Here is a 16,354-nt window from a genome sequence, read left to right as displayed (position 1 = left end):
TCTTGTCCATGTCATCGTTTCCATTTCTACCAGGCTAGCTAAAGCCATCGACCCGGATACCATGATCAGGACTTGGGAATAAGTCGACCCCGCTTTGGTAGTACTGGTCGTCGACAAGGATCAGGCTGTCTACTTCGTTCCCGCCGCAGTCAGCAGTCCTACAACTCGAATCTTCGCCGCGGTTGCAGTCGATGGGCCCAGATCTCGCTCTGGGTCTCATACATCCCTGCAGATCAAGGAAACGTGGAGCCATGGGGCTATTCATGCCACACATCGATCTTCAGGCTCGAGCAGTTGATTGAGAAGACGTCTCCGTATTGAGCGGAGCGTTGCATCGAAGACAAATCTTGCGTTCTCGAGATTTGGTCTAAGGCTCACGACAAGTCTAGCTGTACTCATAGCGGACATTGCTGTTTAAATAGTATCTGAGGACATTCAGACCCAGATGATAGATCGCCTAAAGTTTCGATGCTCGTGTGTACAATGTTGATGGAAGAAAGACCGTGAGGTTGAAAGGGAGAGCAAGCTCGTGGCACGTGCACAGAACGGGAAGGATCTGGCACCTCGGCCCGACCGTCCGACCCACTTCACCTCCTCCTTCACGCTTTCTTCCCTTATGCACTCTTCTCTTCATTCTGCTTAGCACCTCCAAAGTTGGTAGATCTGATCCGCCCCTTCGACATCAAGATTCGACAAATCCGGATTCATGGCGTGCTATTCCGCGACATGAGCGTCGGCGGCCATCTGCTGCAGTGTTCAAAGGTGGACCGTGAGGATTCCACCGCCGCCCACCTCTACCCGATACATTCAATGATCTTGGAAAAATCTGCCACCAATGAGGCGTGGTCACTGCAAACATGCTTGTCTGATCCAGCGAGAAAGGCTTCCTGAAACACTCGAATCGGTACTACGCTGGGCCAGTCGCAGCATCGAGATTACCTTTCCGTGCCTCGAGGCACTCGTATTTGTTGCGAACCGCTGTGACACGGTCCTGTCATACTGGCATATATCGCGATTGCCTGGCATATGTGCAAGTGTCCTGGTCCGTTTCCTTGACTAGACATTGGTCTGGCCACCAGCAAACATGCGAGCAAGACTCGCCGCAGGGACTTGGTCATTCGGTATCGTATGCAGAGGAGATCACTTTTGCCAAGAACGGTACGAGTGGTCGTGAACACGCAAAGCGCAGTGATGCACTTTCGTAGCAGCAGAGTTGTGAATCTGCTCTAGACGTTTAAAAGGCAAGCAGGATGTCCCGAACATCTCTTCTTCATCGTTCTAGTCACTTTTCCTATTCACCATGGTTCTAGCTCATTCGCTCCTGACCGCAGCATGCCTGCTCTTAACTACAGCTGTGGAAGGTACAATATATCTTCCTATCTCAATCACGTACTTCCAACTAACCACGCTTTAGCTCACCCCCACCCACACACTCCCAATGGTGCTCGAATCCTTCAGGAGCGTACCGAGAAGGCAAAGAAATGCAGTAGCCAAGTTGGAGCCATGAAAGCAAAAAGACACCAAATACGAAAGCGACAAGACCTCGAGAAGCGTGGGTTGCGTCAAGGAATCGATGACACGACTACCGACTATGTGATCCATGCTGAAGCACCCAAGTACGATTTCCTCAAGAACGATACCTGTATCCTGGCTCCAGAGATTACCCAAGGTCCCTACTGGTATCCACCTCATGAGCTTTTACGCCAGGACATGACCGAAAGTGAAGTTGGTGTGCCTCTGGAGCTTGAGATCGGTATCATTGATGTTCACTCCTGTCTTCCTCTGGATAATGTGCTGCTGAGCCTGTGGCACTGCAACGCTTCTGGGTCATACAGCTCGTTCGATTATGACCCGAACACTCCCTTCGAGACGTTGCTTGAGGAAAACGGAATTGATGACCCTTCAGGCTATGATAATTGGGCTGTAAGTCTCACCTTAAGGCGTAAAACATGTCAGCATGCTCACTCAGTCTCAGTTCCTCTCCAACAGCGACACTACGTTCCTGCGCGGCATGTGGCCGACCGATAAGCACGGCGTTAGCTCCTTCAAGTCTATCTTCCCGGGTTTCTACGTGAGCAGTCTTCTCCACTATCTGAGATTCTGATGTGCAGCTAAAACTCTCTGCCAGGTTGATCGAAGCATCCATATTCACGTTCAAGCATACACCGATTGGACTGTCCAAAGAAACGGGACCGTCGACTCTGGTAGAGTGGTCGAGACTGGACAACTGTTCTTTGCCGAAGACCTCTCAGAGCAGATCATGTCCCTAGAACCCTATGTCAGCCATACGGAGATCACTCGCTTGAAGAACAGCAACGACAGTATCTTTTCGCAAGTGACGAAGTGTACGCATCGGTCGTCCAACCCCCGAACTTAAACACTGACGAATCGTAGCTGGCGCGATGGCAGATGTCGACACTGAACCTCTCGATGGCGTTGACTACAAGAATGGTGTCCTTGCTTACATTACTATTGTAAGTGCTCAGAGGTTCTGTCTCCACATGAGGACACAGACTGACGAATCTCTTTGCAGGGCATCGAAACCACCACGATCAAGAACGGAATGACTGCATCGCCAAGTAAGTGTCCTTTGGTCTCAGTGTGGCTTTTCGCTTTTCTAACATCTCCCAGCTGGCGAGTAATCCATATCCCAATACGTCTTGCTGGGATCAGGCTCGGTTCATTGCTACGCCTCGTTCACAAAGTCTATGACCCAGTAGCAATCGAGCCATTGAAGATGGAACTGTCCACACGTTAATTTCTCAGAACACTTTGATTCTCATTCGTCGCTTCATATATGCATCTCATATCGAACGGCACGATCCCGCGCAGCCAACCCAAGCATTGTAGTTCGCAATCCCACTAGCAGGCGCCGCAGTGATCTCAACCCCGGAGCCAGAAACACTGCCCATACCGACCGAGACTACACCAGTATTGCCCTGAAAAGCCTTGCGGACGAAGTTGTTGCCAGAAGAGACACTGAAAGTCGACGTCGACCCGCCAATCGTGATGCTAGCAGTGCCTGCCTGCGAAGCCAGGACAATAGCAAACACTTCATCTTCCAGAATATCAGTGATAGGCACACAGCTCTGATACGCCCCCGCATTGTATGGCGAAGGACAGTAATTCCCCGTTGCGTTCGTGGAGCCAGCACTGGCGGGGCTGGTACGGTACCAGTACACAATCTTCTCTTCGCCAGCAGCGACACTTGGTGTCGGGTTCGCAGCACTGTAGGCGTGCTTATACGCAGCAATCTGGTACGGCAGAGTCTCGAGCCAGCCGGTATGTGGGTAGTTCTCGACGTAGCGTTCGGCGCCAGATGGGATTCCTGCTGAGACGATTGGGCCGATGTAGTGGGATTCGCCGTAGTCGTTCCAGGTGGCGATTTCAACGAATTCAGGGACGATTTGGAGGGTCTGGTTCCAGCGGAGGGACCAGGCGGAGTCGCCGCGCCAGACCCAGGCTTTGTAGGGGAGATCGGTGTAGAACCAGGGGGAGACTCCTGAGTGGAATAGGTGAGTATGACGAAGATAATGTGATTGAGTGTGGGATTTGCTTACCCATCATGTAGGTTTTCCCTGCTGGAGTAAGGAAGTCTTCGTCCCAAGCTACGTCGGATGTCGTTGAAACGTCGTGTGCGCCTGCTGGCCACATGTCCCAAGAGACTATATTTCGTCACTAGACCGCAAACATGTCAAGCAACGATTCGCACGTACAAGCACCATCAACCAAGCTGGTGTCGAAACCGTGAGGCCCCAACAAAGTCCAGTCAGGCACAAAATAGAGCCCGTGATTCACTGCAGCACGAATGGACGGCCATGCATTGATCTCGTCGGTGCTCGTACCTTCGAAAGTCGAGACCAAAGCCTTGCCATCGTACTGGAAATGACAACCATTCGGAGCATAAGCCTGCAGAATTGTGATAATGTCGCTTTGAGACCATGGGCCGTCAGTTCCGCCGTTGTAGTCGAAGGAGAAGAACATTTTGAAACCGGACGAAAGGGCGTTGCAAGCTTGGAATGCATAGCTCTGGTGGGTGTTAGAGCAGGGCATTGTGCGTAAAGGGGATCTTGGACGGACCGCTTGTGTTGCTGTGTTTCCTTCAAAGGGAGTGCCGATGTTCAAGACAAATGCATCAATGCCGTAGCTTTGAGCGAGCTCGATTTCTGAGGTCCATTGCTCGATTGTGTAGGACGCTGTGTTGCCGACCTGGTATGGTCAGTGCCTTGAGGAATGTAAACGTCTTCGCGGTGACCTTACAATGACATGAGCAAAGACGCTTTGGGCAATCGCCGCTGTTGGTAGCAGGGCTGCTATAGCACAGGCTTTGGTGGCAAAGTTGGTGTGCATAGTGATGGCAAGTAATGAAAGTAGAGTCGCGAACCTGATCGAGGTTTCGAGGGTGAGGCTGACTGCTTTTAGATGCTTCTCTTGATGGAGTGTGGGTCAGGCTGACCCCATAGGGACGAATGTGCCCAATTCAGCTTTCATATAGACTGAGTTCAAGAATAGTTCACGAAGTCGTATGCTTGTTGATTACTAAACCCGTGGGTTTGGAGACTGCAGTCGTACATTCAACTGCACACGTACACGTGGGGGAGCTGAAAGGTCCCCGGTTCTCTAGTACGAGCGAATGATTGTTTTAAAGCTGGCAAGTCCTCGGCCTAGTTCACTAGAGCCGCTTAAGCATGTTGAAGGATTTGACTAGATGCTGCGGCTTGAATTCCCCTGTTTGTTTTTTCGGCCAAGCAGGGCAAGGAACCACATTTGGTATACAAATAGTCCGTGAGAATGTCGGGTTGTGCTGTTGACCAGTATCGTGGGTTGCCTGAAATCCATCATGTAGTCGAATTTAGTTAGGCAAATTAGGCTGATGTCCTCGTCTCGGCAACCAGACATGGAGGTTCATATAACCAAAATCCTTCGAGCCGCTTCGCCCATGTTGTCGCGCTCCGGTGTCTCGTCTCCAAGTTCCCCAAGACAACCAAGAGATCTTTTCGTTGCTTCTGCGACGCCACAAGTCTCTTGAAAATACCGAGAACCAAGAATCATCCAATCCGGGAAAGGAGAGCAGACGGTTTTGGGAGATGTCGACCACCACAGCTGCGTCTTCGACGTCCGCTGCCACGACAGCCACCGGAGATGCGAGTGCCTTGACGACGGCTTTCACACCGCCAGCAAGATGCACTCAGACGTCGTTGATGTTCGGCATGCTTGCGCCGCGGTCTGAAATCTGGATCAACGAGCCTGTACCAGTTAGTGGAGGTACAGTATCCACTTGTTATCCATCCGAATGGCTTGAAGACTACACCAGTACCACAACGTCAACAACATTCACGGGCCAAGTTACCGGAATGGTGTCGTCGATCGTGCCTGCGATGATCCCATTGGTGTGCCCGCTGAGCTGGGAAACGGTCATGACGGCTCCAGGCAATTACATCGCTTGTTGTCCACCGTGAGTGAGAGGATGTGACGCCGCAATGCATAGATGATCCGCTAACGAGCGTCGTAGAGACTACTCATTGGCCAGTCCTAAGACTACGGTGGATGGATATCGTCCAGGCTGGAGGTGCGATCGCTCAGTGGCTTCTCCATAGTTGGTGTGTCTCTGCTGACGTGATTTGCCGACCTGTAGGAACATGTTATTCGGATCTCAGTAGCGGTCAAGTGCTTACGCAAGTAACCCAATACAACGACAAGAGCATTAGCGCCACGATTCCCTTCACAGCAACAGCTGCTGGCGCACAAGTCTACGCACACCCTATGGACGGATATTCTGCCCAAGAAGCGCAAGTGACCGTTTTCCACACCGCCAACAGCGTAAGTTTGGTAGCGTTCACATGGCGCCTTGATTAAATGCTGACGGGCCGGCAGAGCACAACGCGACGACAACATCACCCGCAACACTTGCTTCTGCAACTCAGTCTACGACCGCAGCTCCAGATAGCTCATCGGGATCAGGACTGAGTGGCGGTGCAATAGCAGGCGTTGTCATCGGCGTGTTGGCTGGCGTGGCACTGCTGGCCGCACTCATATTCTTCCTTCTCCGGAGACGATGGGACCGAAGTGCTCAACCGACACCATTACAACTCGAGGACGAAGAAATGCGCGAGATCCCTGAGACGCCGGCAGAGACGAAGACAGCTGTTGTTGCGGAGATATATGGACCAGGTCGGAATGAATTGGGCACTGATAGAGGCGTGGATGCTGAGCTTTCAGGCGAGGCCCGGGAGCCGGCTGAGCTTGATGCTGAATATTCCTCAACGGAGAGGCGGTGACGAGCGCGGCCATGTGTTCGTATATTAATTACTGATGAGATATAGAATATGTTGATGATAGAGTTAGAGAGGAAGTCATTGGATTTGGGCACTCACGAAGGCGACGCGAACGCATGGACCATGTCGCGCTTTCCAGCCACCCCAACGTCACCTCCTTTTTCAGTCCGGACAACGACACAAATCTAGACTCCGGGTCAAAGGACAATCACAGAAGTCTTGTGTACGAGCCGATTTATTCTTTTTTCACTACCCGGTGGTCCTGTTGGTGTCTTGACACCGACAACATGGATCCTGCTGATGGTTTACCGGGCAATGCGATGTCGCTCAATGTCGAAGGTCATTAGATGACATAAAGATCTCATGCTCCGCCCAAATCTTCTCCGCCGTTACTCTGAAAAACAGCGGATTGTAGTAAAAGCCAGTCAAAAGTTTCTCCATCTCTTCAACCGACTGCAGACCAAGAAAGCTGATCAATGTAGACAGATAGGACAGCACCCATGGCCACTCTGCTTCTCCAATCGAGATATGCGCCGTGACGAAGAGCACCCAGAACAACAGATCGCATCTTGGCGCCCAAAGATCGACCAAGTCGGACTTTTCCAGCCAGTTCTTCATTCGCTTTGTCATGGCGCGACAGAAAGCAGCATTCGGCTTAGCCACCAGAATGAAAGGCTGCGAAAAGACGAACAGAGCAAGCCTTACGGCATGCTGAGCCGGTGAGAGTGTCTTGTCCGCCCGCAATGCCGTCAGCTGGTATTCCACCGACATTTCTTGGCCGTAGATGTACTGCACGTCTGCTGGAGATGGATCGTAAACGCCACGCCCGCAGATACAGCGGAAGTGCATCACGGTCCGCTGCTCAGTCGCCACCTCCAATAGTGCAGGGCCAAGGAAATCTGCGTATTTGCCGAGAAGTTGAGGCGCCATTGGTGATGGCCCATTGAGAACGCCATGCAGCTCTATCTGAGCCTTTTCGGAAAGTTGATTCGGATCGCTGAAATGGATTGGTTTAAGACTCGGAGCAACGTCCAGCAATGCTGCGCCGAGATAGCTACAGGCAAAAAGTGTCGCGAAGATGCAGAGAGGACTGTCGACAAGCTGGATGTCGGAGTCGTCTACGAGCTGTTTCAGCCCTGCTATGTGCGCTTCCAAGTCGGCCTCGTTGCCAAGAAGGCACTGCAAATAACTGGTCAGTAAAGAGACTTGCGATGATCACGACTGACTGGCTGGCCCTCACCTCGACGAAGAGCAACAACGCCACCGCGTACATGCTTGAGAAGGTGGTCGCTTTGCTTCGTTTGCGAAGTGCAAGCCGACTTTGAAGACTCGCAAGCGCCTTGCCTTTGAAGGTCATTGCGGCGATGCCATGCCGAGTGACACCACTATCGGCATAGATTGCCGCAGACGTGGTACATAGCAACGTATCGCGCTGGAGTGGGTCTTCGAAGGCTTGCGTGAGAGTGTAAAGTCGAGCGGTTTTGGCGACCTCTTTTATCGGAAAGATGCGAGGCACGACATCACTGCTGTCTGCGAGTTGAATCAGCCATGATCATAAAACTCATGGTGCAAGGCCTACAAAATTTGAACAGGTCCTCCATGTACGGGCTCATGGGCGCCTTAAGGCTGTCGAAGGGATCTCCGACTCCTCCACTCAGAGTATTCAGCGGCGCTAGCTTCTGTGGCTCTGGCGAAAGCTGCAGGGCCTGCAGGGCATCTGCTGCATTATCCGTTCGTACCTCGCCCTTTGCCTTGCGTGCGCTCAATGGAGATCGCTGCTTCTGGCGACCTATCGGCGGGCTATTCGATCCTCCCAGAACCGGCTCTATTGGCCACGAGTCAGGCAGCTGGTACAGCACCTCGTCCGGCTTGGGGGTCTTCAGCGGAGCCTGATTGTGGGGGCCACGTTGAACGTGGCTGTATATGCGTGCCCGTTCCGCTCCTCGACTTCTCGACAGCTTGCCTGACCGAGCGGTCTTGTTGATGAATAGGATCTCGGTCCCGGCCAGCATGATTGCGATTGGTCGGAGTGATTCAAGATGAGTCTTGCTGGTATACCGAATCCACTCAATGAGGTATGAGGGTTCGATGAACACGCCATCAACCGCAGCAGCGAGTGCAACTACCAGGACTGGCCATGGTTTATCTGAACATTCTGCGAAGATCGTACGACTTCATGAGGAATCAAACCAAGACACAGCCCTGCCCAGAGTTATGCACCGTCGCCACCTTATGGGAAAATGTCAACCAAGCCTCTTTCAAAGCAATGTTGACTAACGGCAATGGATGAAGAAGTGCGAGAGCTGGTATACCCTTTGTCAGCCCCAGGACTGAATCGGTAATTTTTATGCCGATCTCCTGCTACTCGTTTTGGTCAAGCCTCAATTTTAAAGTGAAGGCTGTTCGCGCGTCATCATCTGACTCTCTCTCTCTCTCTCTCTTCACCTCGACGGCAAACACGATGACGCTTGCATAACTCGGCTCCTGAGCGGCAGCTGACCCAGCGTCAAGCCATACGTTGATTTGACCAGTGTGAAGGAAGGCCGCATAGCATACGCTCGACAATCGCATTCATAGTACGCACAACTCGCGTCGGGTACGCTTCTGCTCACCGAATACGCACGCATCCGTTCATGCGTTATACGGTCTCTTTTGCCCTGACGCGGGATGTCGGTGCGCTGACTCCGGCCATCGATGGCCGATTTCGTGTTGTCAGGAGGAACATAATCCCTTGGGCTGTTGACTAACCCTTGACACCACAGCCTTCAGTTTTGGTATTGGCTCGACTGCTAGTGGGTCTGCCTGCTCCCGCATCCAGCGATCTATTCTGGCGCAGCGACTTCATTCCAATGATTCTTAGGGCACACGCAGACGGTCTTCTTCGCTCCGCTACACTTTAAACGGTATACAGCGAGAGGACTAAAAATCTCTAATGCCGATGACAGAATGGGCTGATTCTGAATGTGGCAGCCTACAATCAACCAACTACCAACTTCGTCATGGACAGCAACGAGCACTGGCTGTGTTGCACAATGCAAGAAAACATAAAACCCTCGAGTCGGCGCCACCATGATCAAGACGCATTACCATCTCCATCATTCCACGAAATACCACGCATTCAATACAGCCTGCCGACATATCAGTAACCAGAGCCATGGGAAAGGTACTCGCGACCCCCAAACCCAAGGTCATGGCCACAGACACGGCCAAACAGGTCCCTTTCGTCAACTGGGGCATCAGTTCCACGGCGAGCAAGAGAAACACCATCGGCGTCTTAGGCCTCATCATCGGCTGCCCGACCTTGGTGATTCTGAACTGGATCGCACTTGAGCAGTATAGAGGATCTTTGACAGGTGCCATTCGGGCCGCATTTTCTCAGGGGCCGATTCGTTTCCTTGTTCACAATCTCCCACGCCCGACCGTAGTGACATTTGCTGGCTATGTCGCTTGGCTGCTCTTGCAGACTTTGCTGTATGGAGTGTTGCCAGGTGCAAAAGCGTTCGGTCAACGCACACCAGGAGGTATCGAAAGAGAGCAAGGAAATCTTCAAGTTTGACAACATGCTAATCTTCACGCAGGCAATCTCCTCAGCTATACCACGAATGGCCTCGCGGCTTGGGCAGTCACGCACATCCTGTTCCTCTCAGCCTCCGTGCTCGGCCTTATCGATCCAGCCATGATCGCCAAGCATTGGGAAGGCCTCTTGGTCATGGTCAACGTGTACGGCTTCTTCCTGGGATTCCTCGCCCAGATCAAAGCCTACTGGTTCCCTTCGCACCCCGAAGACCGCAAATTCAGCGGCTCCTGGATCTCCGACTTCTGGGCTGGCGTCGAGCTCAACCCACGATTTGGCGAGTACTGGGACTTCAAGTTCTTCCACAACGGACGCCCTGGTATCGTTGCGTGGTCATTGATCGGTCTTTCGTGGGCGGCGTATCAATACCAGACTCTTGGACACGTCACCGAGTCGATGTTAATCGTCCTCATTCTCCAAACCACCTACGTCGTCGACTTCTTTTACAACGAAGACTGGTACCTCAGGACCATCGACATCAGCCACGATCATTTCGGACTTATGCTGGCGTGGGGAGATAGCACTTTCTTGCCAACATTCTACACCCTGCAATTCCAGTACTTGGCACGATACCCAACATATCTCACCCCAATCCAAGCAGCTGCCCTCGTCGCCCTCGGCTTCTTCGGCTACGCCATCTTCCGCGAGTCTAACTATCAAAGAGACCACGTCCGTACGAACCCAGACTCCGCACGCATCTGGGGCCGCAAAGCAACCTTCATCACCTGCAGCTACCGAACCGCAGACGGCAAAGTGCACGATACTCTTCTCCTGACGTCCGGCTGGTGGGGTCTCGCGAGACACTCGAACTACCTCGCCGATCTGGTGCAGACATGGGCTTGGTGTGCGACGTGCGGGTTCAAGAATATCCTGCCTTGGTCATACTTCATCTACATGTGCATTCTGCTGTACCACCGCAGCCAGAGGGACGAAAGGAGGTGTCGCAACAAGTATGGGGAGAAGTGGGAGGAGTATTGTCGGGTTGTGCCGTATCGGATCATTCCTTTTGTTTACTGAGAGAACGTCTGGATCCTTTCGAGGAGATATCAGATGTGGGGAGGGACAGGTGAATTGGTTTTTCGTTTTTGCTCAAGAGGGAATAGAGGTAGATGCATTTGATGGCGTTTGGCTATATAGAGTAGATTTTGAATTCATCTAGTTGTAATCCGCGAATCTCCATGCTCAGATAGGATGAAGAACATCCTTGCACATTCGGGCATAGGTAGATGACAAGAGGCCATCTCGACTCTGATTGTTCATCCTCGGCTGTTGCTCCGGCTAGGCATAATCCGTTCAGCCAAATGCCGGTGCAGTCTTTATCGCCTGTCCCTGCAAAAGTTGCACGGATCGTGCTCACTTCCGGTTGATCCTCCTGGTGGCCGCATGATTTTACCTACTTAATTTGTGCAAACACGGTTCCACCACATTCGGCCACAGATGCGTGAAAGCAAGCGATCCCGTCCGCTCTCGCATATTTAAGCACGTAATCGCCTGATTAGTACTACGGTGGGTGACCACGTGGGAATACCGGGTGCTGAATGTTTTGTCTTTTTGCAGTCGAGAAGTTCATTGAATTGGGCACTGGTTCGGTGGAGAAGAAGCGGTCAAATTTTTTGATATGATGTGGCTGGATTTCGGTGTCGCTGAAACTTTGATCCGAGCCAATGACGATAGTATTTTGATCTACGCGTAACGCGCCTGTCGGGCATCACTCACTATGCCTCACCCTTCACCTTTCACTTCATCTCACTCCATTGATCCAGAGCAGCTACCATCTTTCCCCATCGTCCATCTTGCCATGAGCATACCCGCTCCCAGTCTTTTGGCACCATATCTGCTTCAAAGTGTTTCAGCCATGCACCAACGATGAAGTCGGCGTAGGCGGGCTCTTCCCCATCCAGGAACAATCCTGCACTCTCACGACCCGACCGCTGCGTCTGCTCCTTTGCTGTTCCTGTAGTCCTCCAGACGCGATCCGCCGTGCCTCCAGTGTGATTGTAGGCCTTTGTCAGCTCGCCGAGTGCGACTTCGAACGAGACGAACATATCCTCTCGCTGCTCGTTGCTGAGCTGCATGTCGGCGAGGGATGACACACCGAATCGCTTGGCAAACATGGCCATGACTTCTTCCACAACTGCGGGATCGAATGACGTCCGAGTGCACAATCCCAGGTGCTTGGTGAAGACTTCGTCCATGTGAGCATTGAAGGCAGCGGTCAGGCCTGCCGTATACGGGCGGAGGAGCTTCGGACTGTCTGGGTAGGCGCGGTCGAGATACAAGACGATCTCAAAGGAGTCTCCGACAATCTCTTTAGTGACGGCGTCCTGAATCATGGGCAGCGTGTGAAGCGGAGTGCCATCCGGAAGCGTGCGGTTTGCTCGCACACCAAGCTCTTCCCTCAGCGAGCTGATATCCAGTACTGAGACCCATTTCGTCTGGTATGGAATGCCTTTGAAGTTGAGGGCCAGGCGGGTCTTCCACGGGTTTGGCGCAAAGGTCTTCAATGGCGGGGCTGAAGCTATGTCGTAGAACGTGAGGGCGGCGTTGGTGCTCATGGTGGGCTTGATTTTGCTGATTTTGAACTTGTCCGAGAGCTGACAATCTATCCTGGGAATAGGTCTTTGTAAGGCATCATCATACGACTTTCCGCAATGATGTCGAACAAGAAGCTGTGTGCAGTGGCAGCTGAGGTGTAGTTTTGAAGAACGTAGCACTTGCCGCTGAACGAAACATTGAGAGCCAAGAAATGCCACAGAAACTTGGCCTATTACGGTTCCGCGTATACATTAGCTGTACTACATTACTCACATCGACCGAAACGCCGACTTGCTCCTCACTCATATCTGTAACAGTACAGATTCCTGGTCGTCCACATTGCTTCCCTCACGGTAATGTTGTTGAAAACTGGCGAAAGGTATATCTGGCTGTCGAGACTGACTCGCGGTGTAGGCAAACCCCCTAATTCAATCGTCAGTACTTTGCTGACACCAGATTTGTATATTCGACTCACATCCTTGACTTCTCATTTCATCAAATATGGAAGGCTCCGGCAGCGTCGTCGTTCTCGCGTCGAAGTCCACACTTTGCCAAACCGTCCAGACGAAGTCAACCATCGCATGATGGAAGAAGAACCAAGGATCTTGCGAAGAGAACGTCACGTCGATCTGTGTCCCGCCCATGAAAAGATGGGGCGCATTGTGAGTGCCCGGGGATTCCAGCTCCAACAATCTGGCAAAGGCATTTGCATCTGCGATCTGTCAGTGCTGCTCCTTTCACCATTGGAGAATCACTTACCCGGCGCCTGATCAATCGTATACACGATATCCGAGTACTTGACGTTAGCCAAGGAGTCAAGATTGAACGTCCGCTCGATGCAGCTTGGATTCTAACCGCGACCATCGGATTGAGGGTTTCGTTTGCATCCCCAAGTTCCTTCTCCCTGCGGTCCGAGATTGATTGTCCAGTTTGCGAGAGGCCCGCTTCCGACACAGGCGCATTGCGGTCCAGTCTGCGTGCCATTTCCGGAGATGGAGGTCTCCGAACCGTCGAAAAGCGGCCAGGTGTTGATGTCTTGGTCGAGGTACTTGGACCAGTGCCAGTATGGCAAGCCTAGACGAGGGTCAGTAATACGCCGGCGGTGACGAGTTAATTGGATGTCGCACCTCCAGTGTAACCACACTCCTCTCGAAGAGCACGCTCAAGTCGCCAGTTGTAGTGTCTGTGCCAGACCGCCAGCCACGGAGAGCGATGGACGCTCATGACATTAATCAGATGGCCGACGGCAAAGTCATCCCATCGAGTACGAGCACCTGGGAAGTCGTCTTGGTTCGTCTGTGCTGGCTTATCCTTTAAGCAGTACAAGGCCGAGATGTACTCTTTTCGAGACTCGACACTCATGTCACCCCTATTTGGTCAGAATCGCCACGCCAAGCACGTTCTTGGACGGTACGCACCATTCTCTCCGCACCACCATATTATCCCAAGTACATTGACCATTCTCTTCCAGGCTGTCTCTCACATTGGTCAAGTAGTTCTGGTGCAGCTGCTCCCATCGGGCTTTGGCATCCTGAGGCTGTGCTTGACGGGGTTTGTGCAAATGCGCATGGGCATGTCCATGCGAATGAGCCACAACAGGCGACAGGGAACCAACCAGGAGGAACACAAAAGGAAGCAAATGCCGAAACATCTTGAACGCCGACACAAATGAAAGACGAAATGTTGTTGAAGGAGAGAAGGCGAGACCGAGACGAGCCTTGAAAGCTGACAGCACCTACCCTTCCACAATGGCAATGGCAATTTCTTATTGCGGGATACGCCAATAGAGACAAGCCTTCGTGATCCGTACAAATTCAGCCATTTTGGGAGCTTAGAGATCTTTTCAAGCTGGGCCGGTATATACGCGGGCAAGGATGTATGTGCCCCTGAACGTGGATTCCCATGGATAATTTCGGTGCATGCGACTTGGCATCAGGGATGAACGTCACCGACAAACATTGAATCTCCATTCTCTTCTTCAGACCTTTGTGTTTCTTGCGCTGCTTGCACAAATGACGAACTACGCCTCACCGGCTGCTGGGGGTAAAATGGAGGCGTTCTGGAGCAGGAGGACAACATTAATTCAGCAGCCTTGCCTGGCGAACCAACATTCGCCTTCCTGAGTTCCATGTCAAAAGAAGCTGGAGATTACTGTTACCACACTTTGTCAGTCTGGAAGCATCTGGCTACAGCCACTGGAATTCTGTCCTACCAGGGCGCATCGGCGCAACACTTCAGGCCAACGAACATTCGGCTTCTCATAAAGACCTCTATCTTCGAAGCTCCGACGACCATGAGTTTCGAGATGCCTTTCTAATGCTTCGAGCCTTGAGGGATGTCATCTTATCTCCTTTGCTGTGTCATTACTGTGTTGGCGATTCTCATTCGCACAAGCAACGCTCAAGTCGCACCGTGCTACTACCCAGGTGTACGTCAAACCGAATCTCATACCGCCTGAACCAATCTGCGCCGGGCAAGCCACTGCCGCGTATTGAGCGACGCTGTACCTCCGAGGAGTACTGTTTCCAACAAGGGGTTAGTATCCGCACTTTACCTTTGTGAAGTTCAAGGCTTCGAAAGAAGACGAAGGTCTTGGATTGCGCGAGCACAGGCACAACGAGTCTACCGGAGGACACATGTTTCTAACCTCGAGCTTTTAGCAGCCATGCTGGAAAACAAGCGCGTTCTTGATGGTCCTGTGCTCAGGGGCACGAGACACGCGATGCAAGACGAACTTCATTCACTAGAATGCTGCAGTCTTATGGAAGAAGGCTCCTGAGCACGATGGCTTCCTCTGTCTGGCTCTCCAGTCTGATTGAAATTGTTTCTACGATTTCTGAAGAGGACGGTGAGGACGGAAGGTAAGGCAAGAAGCCAATCCGACATCTCATACCGGCCGTAACCCAGCTTCTGTGGCTCATCAGCTCGCTTGCAGACGGCAGAGTACATATGTACTCCCCAGCCGTCTTTTGGCCCCCAACAACAGAGCATGCGACCTTCGTTACCTATTTACGGAAAAGCTTGGCCTCGAAAGCACCAATGATAGTCGCCCTTGCGGTTATACAGCATTAGCTTCGATGTTGTTCTCAGCCTCACAGCGAACATGTCGGTGAAGGATTTGGTCAGACATATCTGGAAATGGGGTTTCGCGCACAGCAGTTGTTAGCACAGCATTTGTGTTGTGCCCATGGCGCGAGGTGAGTCTTGTGGTGCGGTTCCTGCCACACCATGGAAAGCCTCATCAGGCTGAGGAGTCGTGGTCAAAGTATAATAAGAATGGTGAGTGCCGCGTCCAACCATCCTGCCGTCCATCCAGCTTCACGCAAGACTTTCTCATTGCCAGAGAGCTGGGCTCTCAAGCCACGGAACGGCCTACACTCTCCCCTCCATCAAAAACAATCGGCCGAGCCACGATGACACTGGGAGACTTCTTCTGGCTCGACGACGACGAGTTCGTCAGAAGACTTCGAAAGACCCCTACAGAAGAGCTCAAGTTCAGCGACAAGCACAACGTACGAAAACGCAAAGGCGGCAAGCTCGGCGCCTGGGTCGGCACGGCTCAAGCCCCTTTCACACTGGGTATCAGCTTCATCGGCGTGGGCATCGCGGCTCGAAATTGACATGTCGCCAAACGACGATTAGATATGATTCACGCGGAGTTGATGAGGCGAGGACACACGAAGCATGCTGAAGATTGGAAGGATACTGCATTTGCCGCGTTCACTGTGGGTGCTGGAGCGGCGGTTGGGATGGGGTTCGCGCCTGGCTGCGAGTTTGCGGCTCAGGAGTTTGCTGAGGCTGGGGCGACGAATGCGGCGACATACTTGACTGGTCTTGCTGTCGGAGAGGTCAGTCAGAATGTTGGATCATTGGCGACGGAAGTGGCGAGTGCGAAGTACACCGATTTGGATACTTATCACAGGGCATCGAGTGAGAAGAAGGCTTAAGAGCATCCTTGCGAACGGTTGCG

At 52.3% G+C, this 16,354-nt stretch overlaps 8 protein-coding genes across 8 annotated transcripts; 4 read left to right on the top strand and 4 right to left on the bottom strand.

Moving 5' to 3' along the window:
• Positions 1-1,300: 1,300 nt before the first annotated feature.
• Positions 1,301-2,642, top strand: M409DRAFT_58688 (uncharacterized protein; the record flags this gene model as incomplete). Its single annotated transcript, XM_033813978.1, has 7 exons — positions 1,301-1,361; positions 1,415-1,923; positions 1,976-2,071; positions 2,129-2,345; positions 2,395-2,474; positions 2,534-2,579; positions 2,632-2,642. 7 exons carry the CDS (start codon positions 1,301-1,303, stop codon positions 2,640-2,642), a joined length of 1,020 nt encoding a protein of 339 aa, XP_033662801.1.
• Positions 2,643-2,804: 162 nt separating this feature from the next.
• Positions 2,805-4,350, bottom strand: M409DRAFT_69439 (glycoside hydrolase family 71 protein; the record flags this gene model as incomplete). Its single annotated transcript, XM_033818294.1, has 5 exons — positions 2,805-3,502; positions 3,561-3,665; positions 3,717-4,029; positions 4,081-4,209; positions 4,261-4,350. 5 exons carry the CDS (start codon positions 4,348-4,350, stop codon positions 2,805-2,807), a joined length of 1,335 nt encoding a protein of 444 aa, XP_033662800.1.
• Positions 4,351-5,087: 737 nt separating this feature from the next.
• Positions 5,088-6,278, top strand: M409DRAFT_27637 (uncharacterized protein; the record flags this gene model as incomplete). Its single annotated transcript, XM_033808653.1, has 5 exons — positions 5,088-5,255; positions 5,315-5,459; positions 5,513-5,569; positions 5,636-5,820; positions 5,877-6,278. 5 exons carry the CDS (start codon positions 5,088-5,090, stop codon positions 6,276-6,278), a joined length of 957 nt encoding a protein of 318 aa, XP_033662799.1.
• Positions 6,279-6,602: 324 nt separating this feature from the next.
• On the bottom strand, positions 6,603-8,287 carry M409DRAFT_27636 (uncharacterized protein; the record flags this gene model as incomplete). The annotated part of the gene is made up of 3 exons (XM_033808652.1): positions 6,603-7,454; positions 7,516-7,805; positions 7,855-8,287. The coding sequence occupies 3 exons, from the start codon at positions 8,285-8,287 to the stop codon at positions 6,603-6,605; spliced, it is 1,575 nt and encodes a 524-aa protein (XP_033662798.1).
• Positions 8,288-9,465: 1,178 nt separating this feature from the next.
• M409DRAFT_58684 (uncharacterized protein) lies at positions 9,466-10,866 on the top strand (the record flags this gene model as incomplete). The annotated part of the gene is made up of 2 exons (XM_033813977.1): positions 9,466-9,796; positions 9,854-10,866. 2 exons carry the CDS (start codon positions 9,466-9,468, stop codon positions 10,864-10,866), a joined length of 1,344 nt encoding a protein of 447 aa, XP_033662797.1.
• A 719-nt stretch (positions 10,867-11,585) lies between these two features.
• M409DRAFT_69437 (uncharacterized protein) lies at positions 11,586-12,404 on the bottom strand (the record flags this gene model as incomplete). Its single annotated transcript, XM_033818293.1, has 1 exon — positions 11,586-12,404. One exon carries the CDS (start codon positions 12,402-12,404, stop codon positions 11,586-11,588), a length of 819 nt encoding a protein of 272 aa, XP_033662796.1.
• Positions 12,405-12,682: 278 nt separating this feature from the next.
• On the bottom strand, positions 12,683-13,746 carry M409DRAFT_69436 (uncharacterized protein; the record flags this gene model as incomplete). Its single annotated transcript, XM_033818292.1, has 4 exons — positions 12,683-12,807; positions 12,860-13,096; positions 13,240-13,458; positions 13,512-13,746. 4 exons carry the CDS (start codon positions 13,744-13,746, stop codon positions 12,683-12,685), a joined length of 816 nt encoding a protein of 271 aa, XP_033662795.1.
• Positions 13,747-15,797: 2,051 nt separating this feature from the next.
• M409DRAFT_27632 (uncharacterized protein) lies at positions 15,798-16,331 on the top strand (the record flags this gene model as incomplete). Its single annotated transcript, XM_033808651.1, has 2 exons — positions 15,798-15,980; positions 16,086-16,331. The coding sequence occupies 2 exons, from the start codon at positions 15,798-15,800 to the stop codon at positions 16,329-16,331; spliced, it is 429 nt and encodes a 142-aa protein (XP_033662794.1).
• Between the last annotated feature and the right edge of the window lie 23 nt (positions 16,332-16,354).

Source organism: Zasmidium cellare, assembly GCF_010093935.1.
Source record: "Zasmidium cellare ATCC 36951 unplaced genomic scaffold M409scaffold_38, whole genome shotgun sequence".
NCBI lineage: Eukaryota > Fungi > Ascomycota > Dothideomycetes > Mycosphaerellales > Mycosphaerellaceae > Zasmidium > Zasmidium cellare.
Note: the sequence above shows the minus strand (reverse complement) of the source record. Positions and strands in the feature narration are given on the sequence as shown.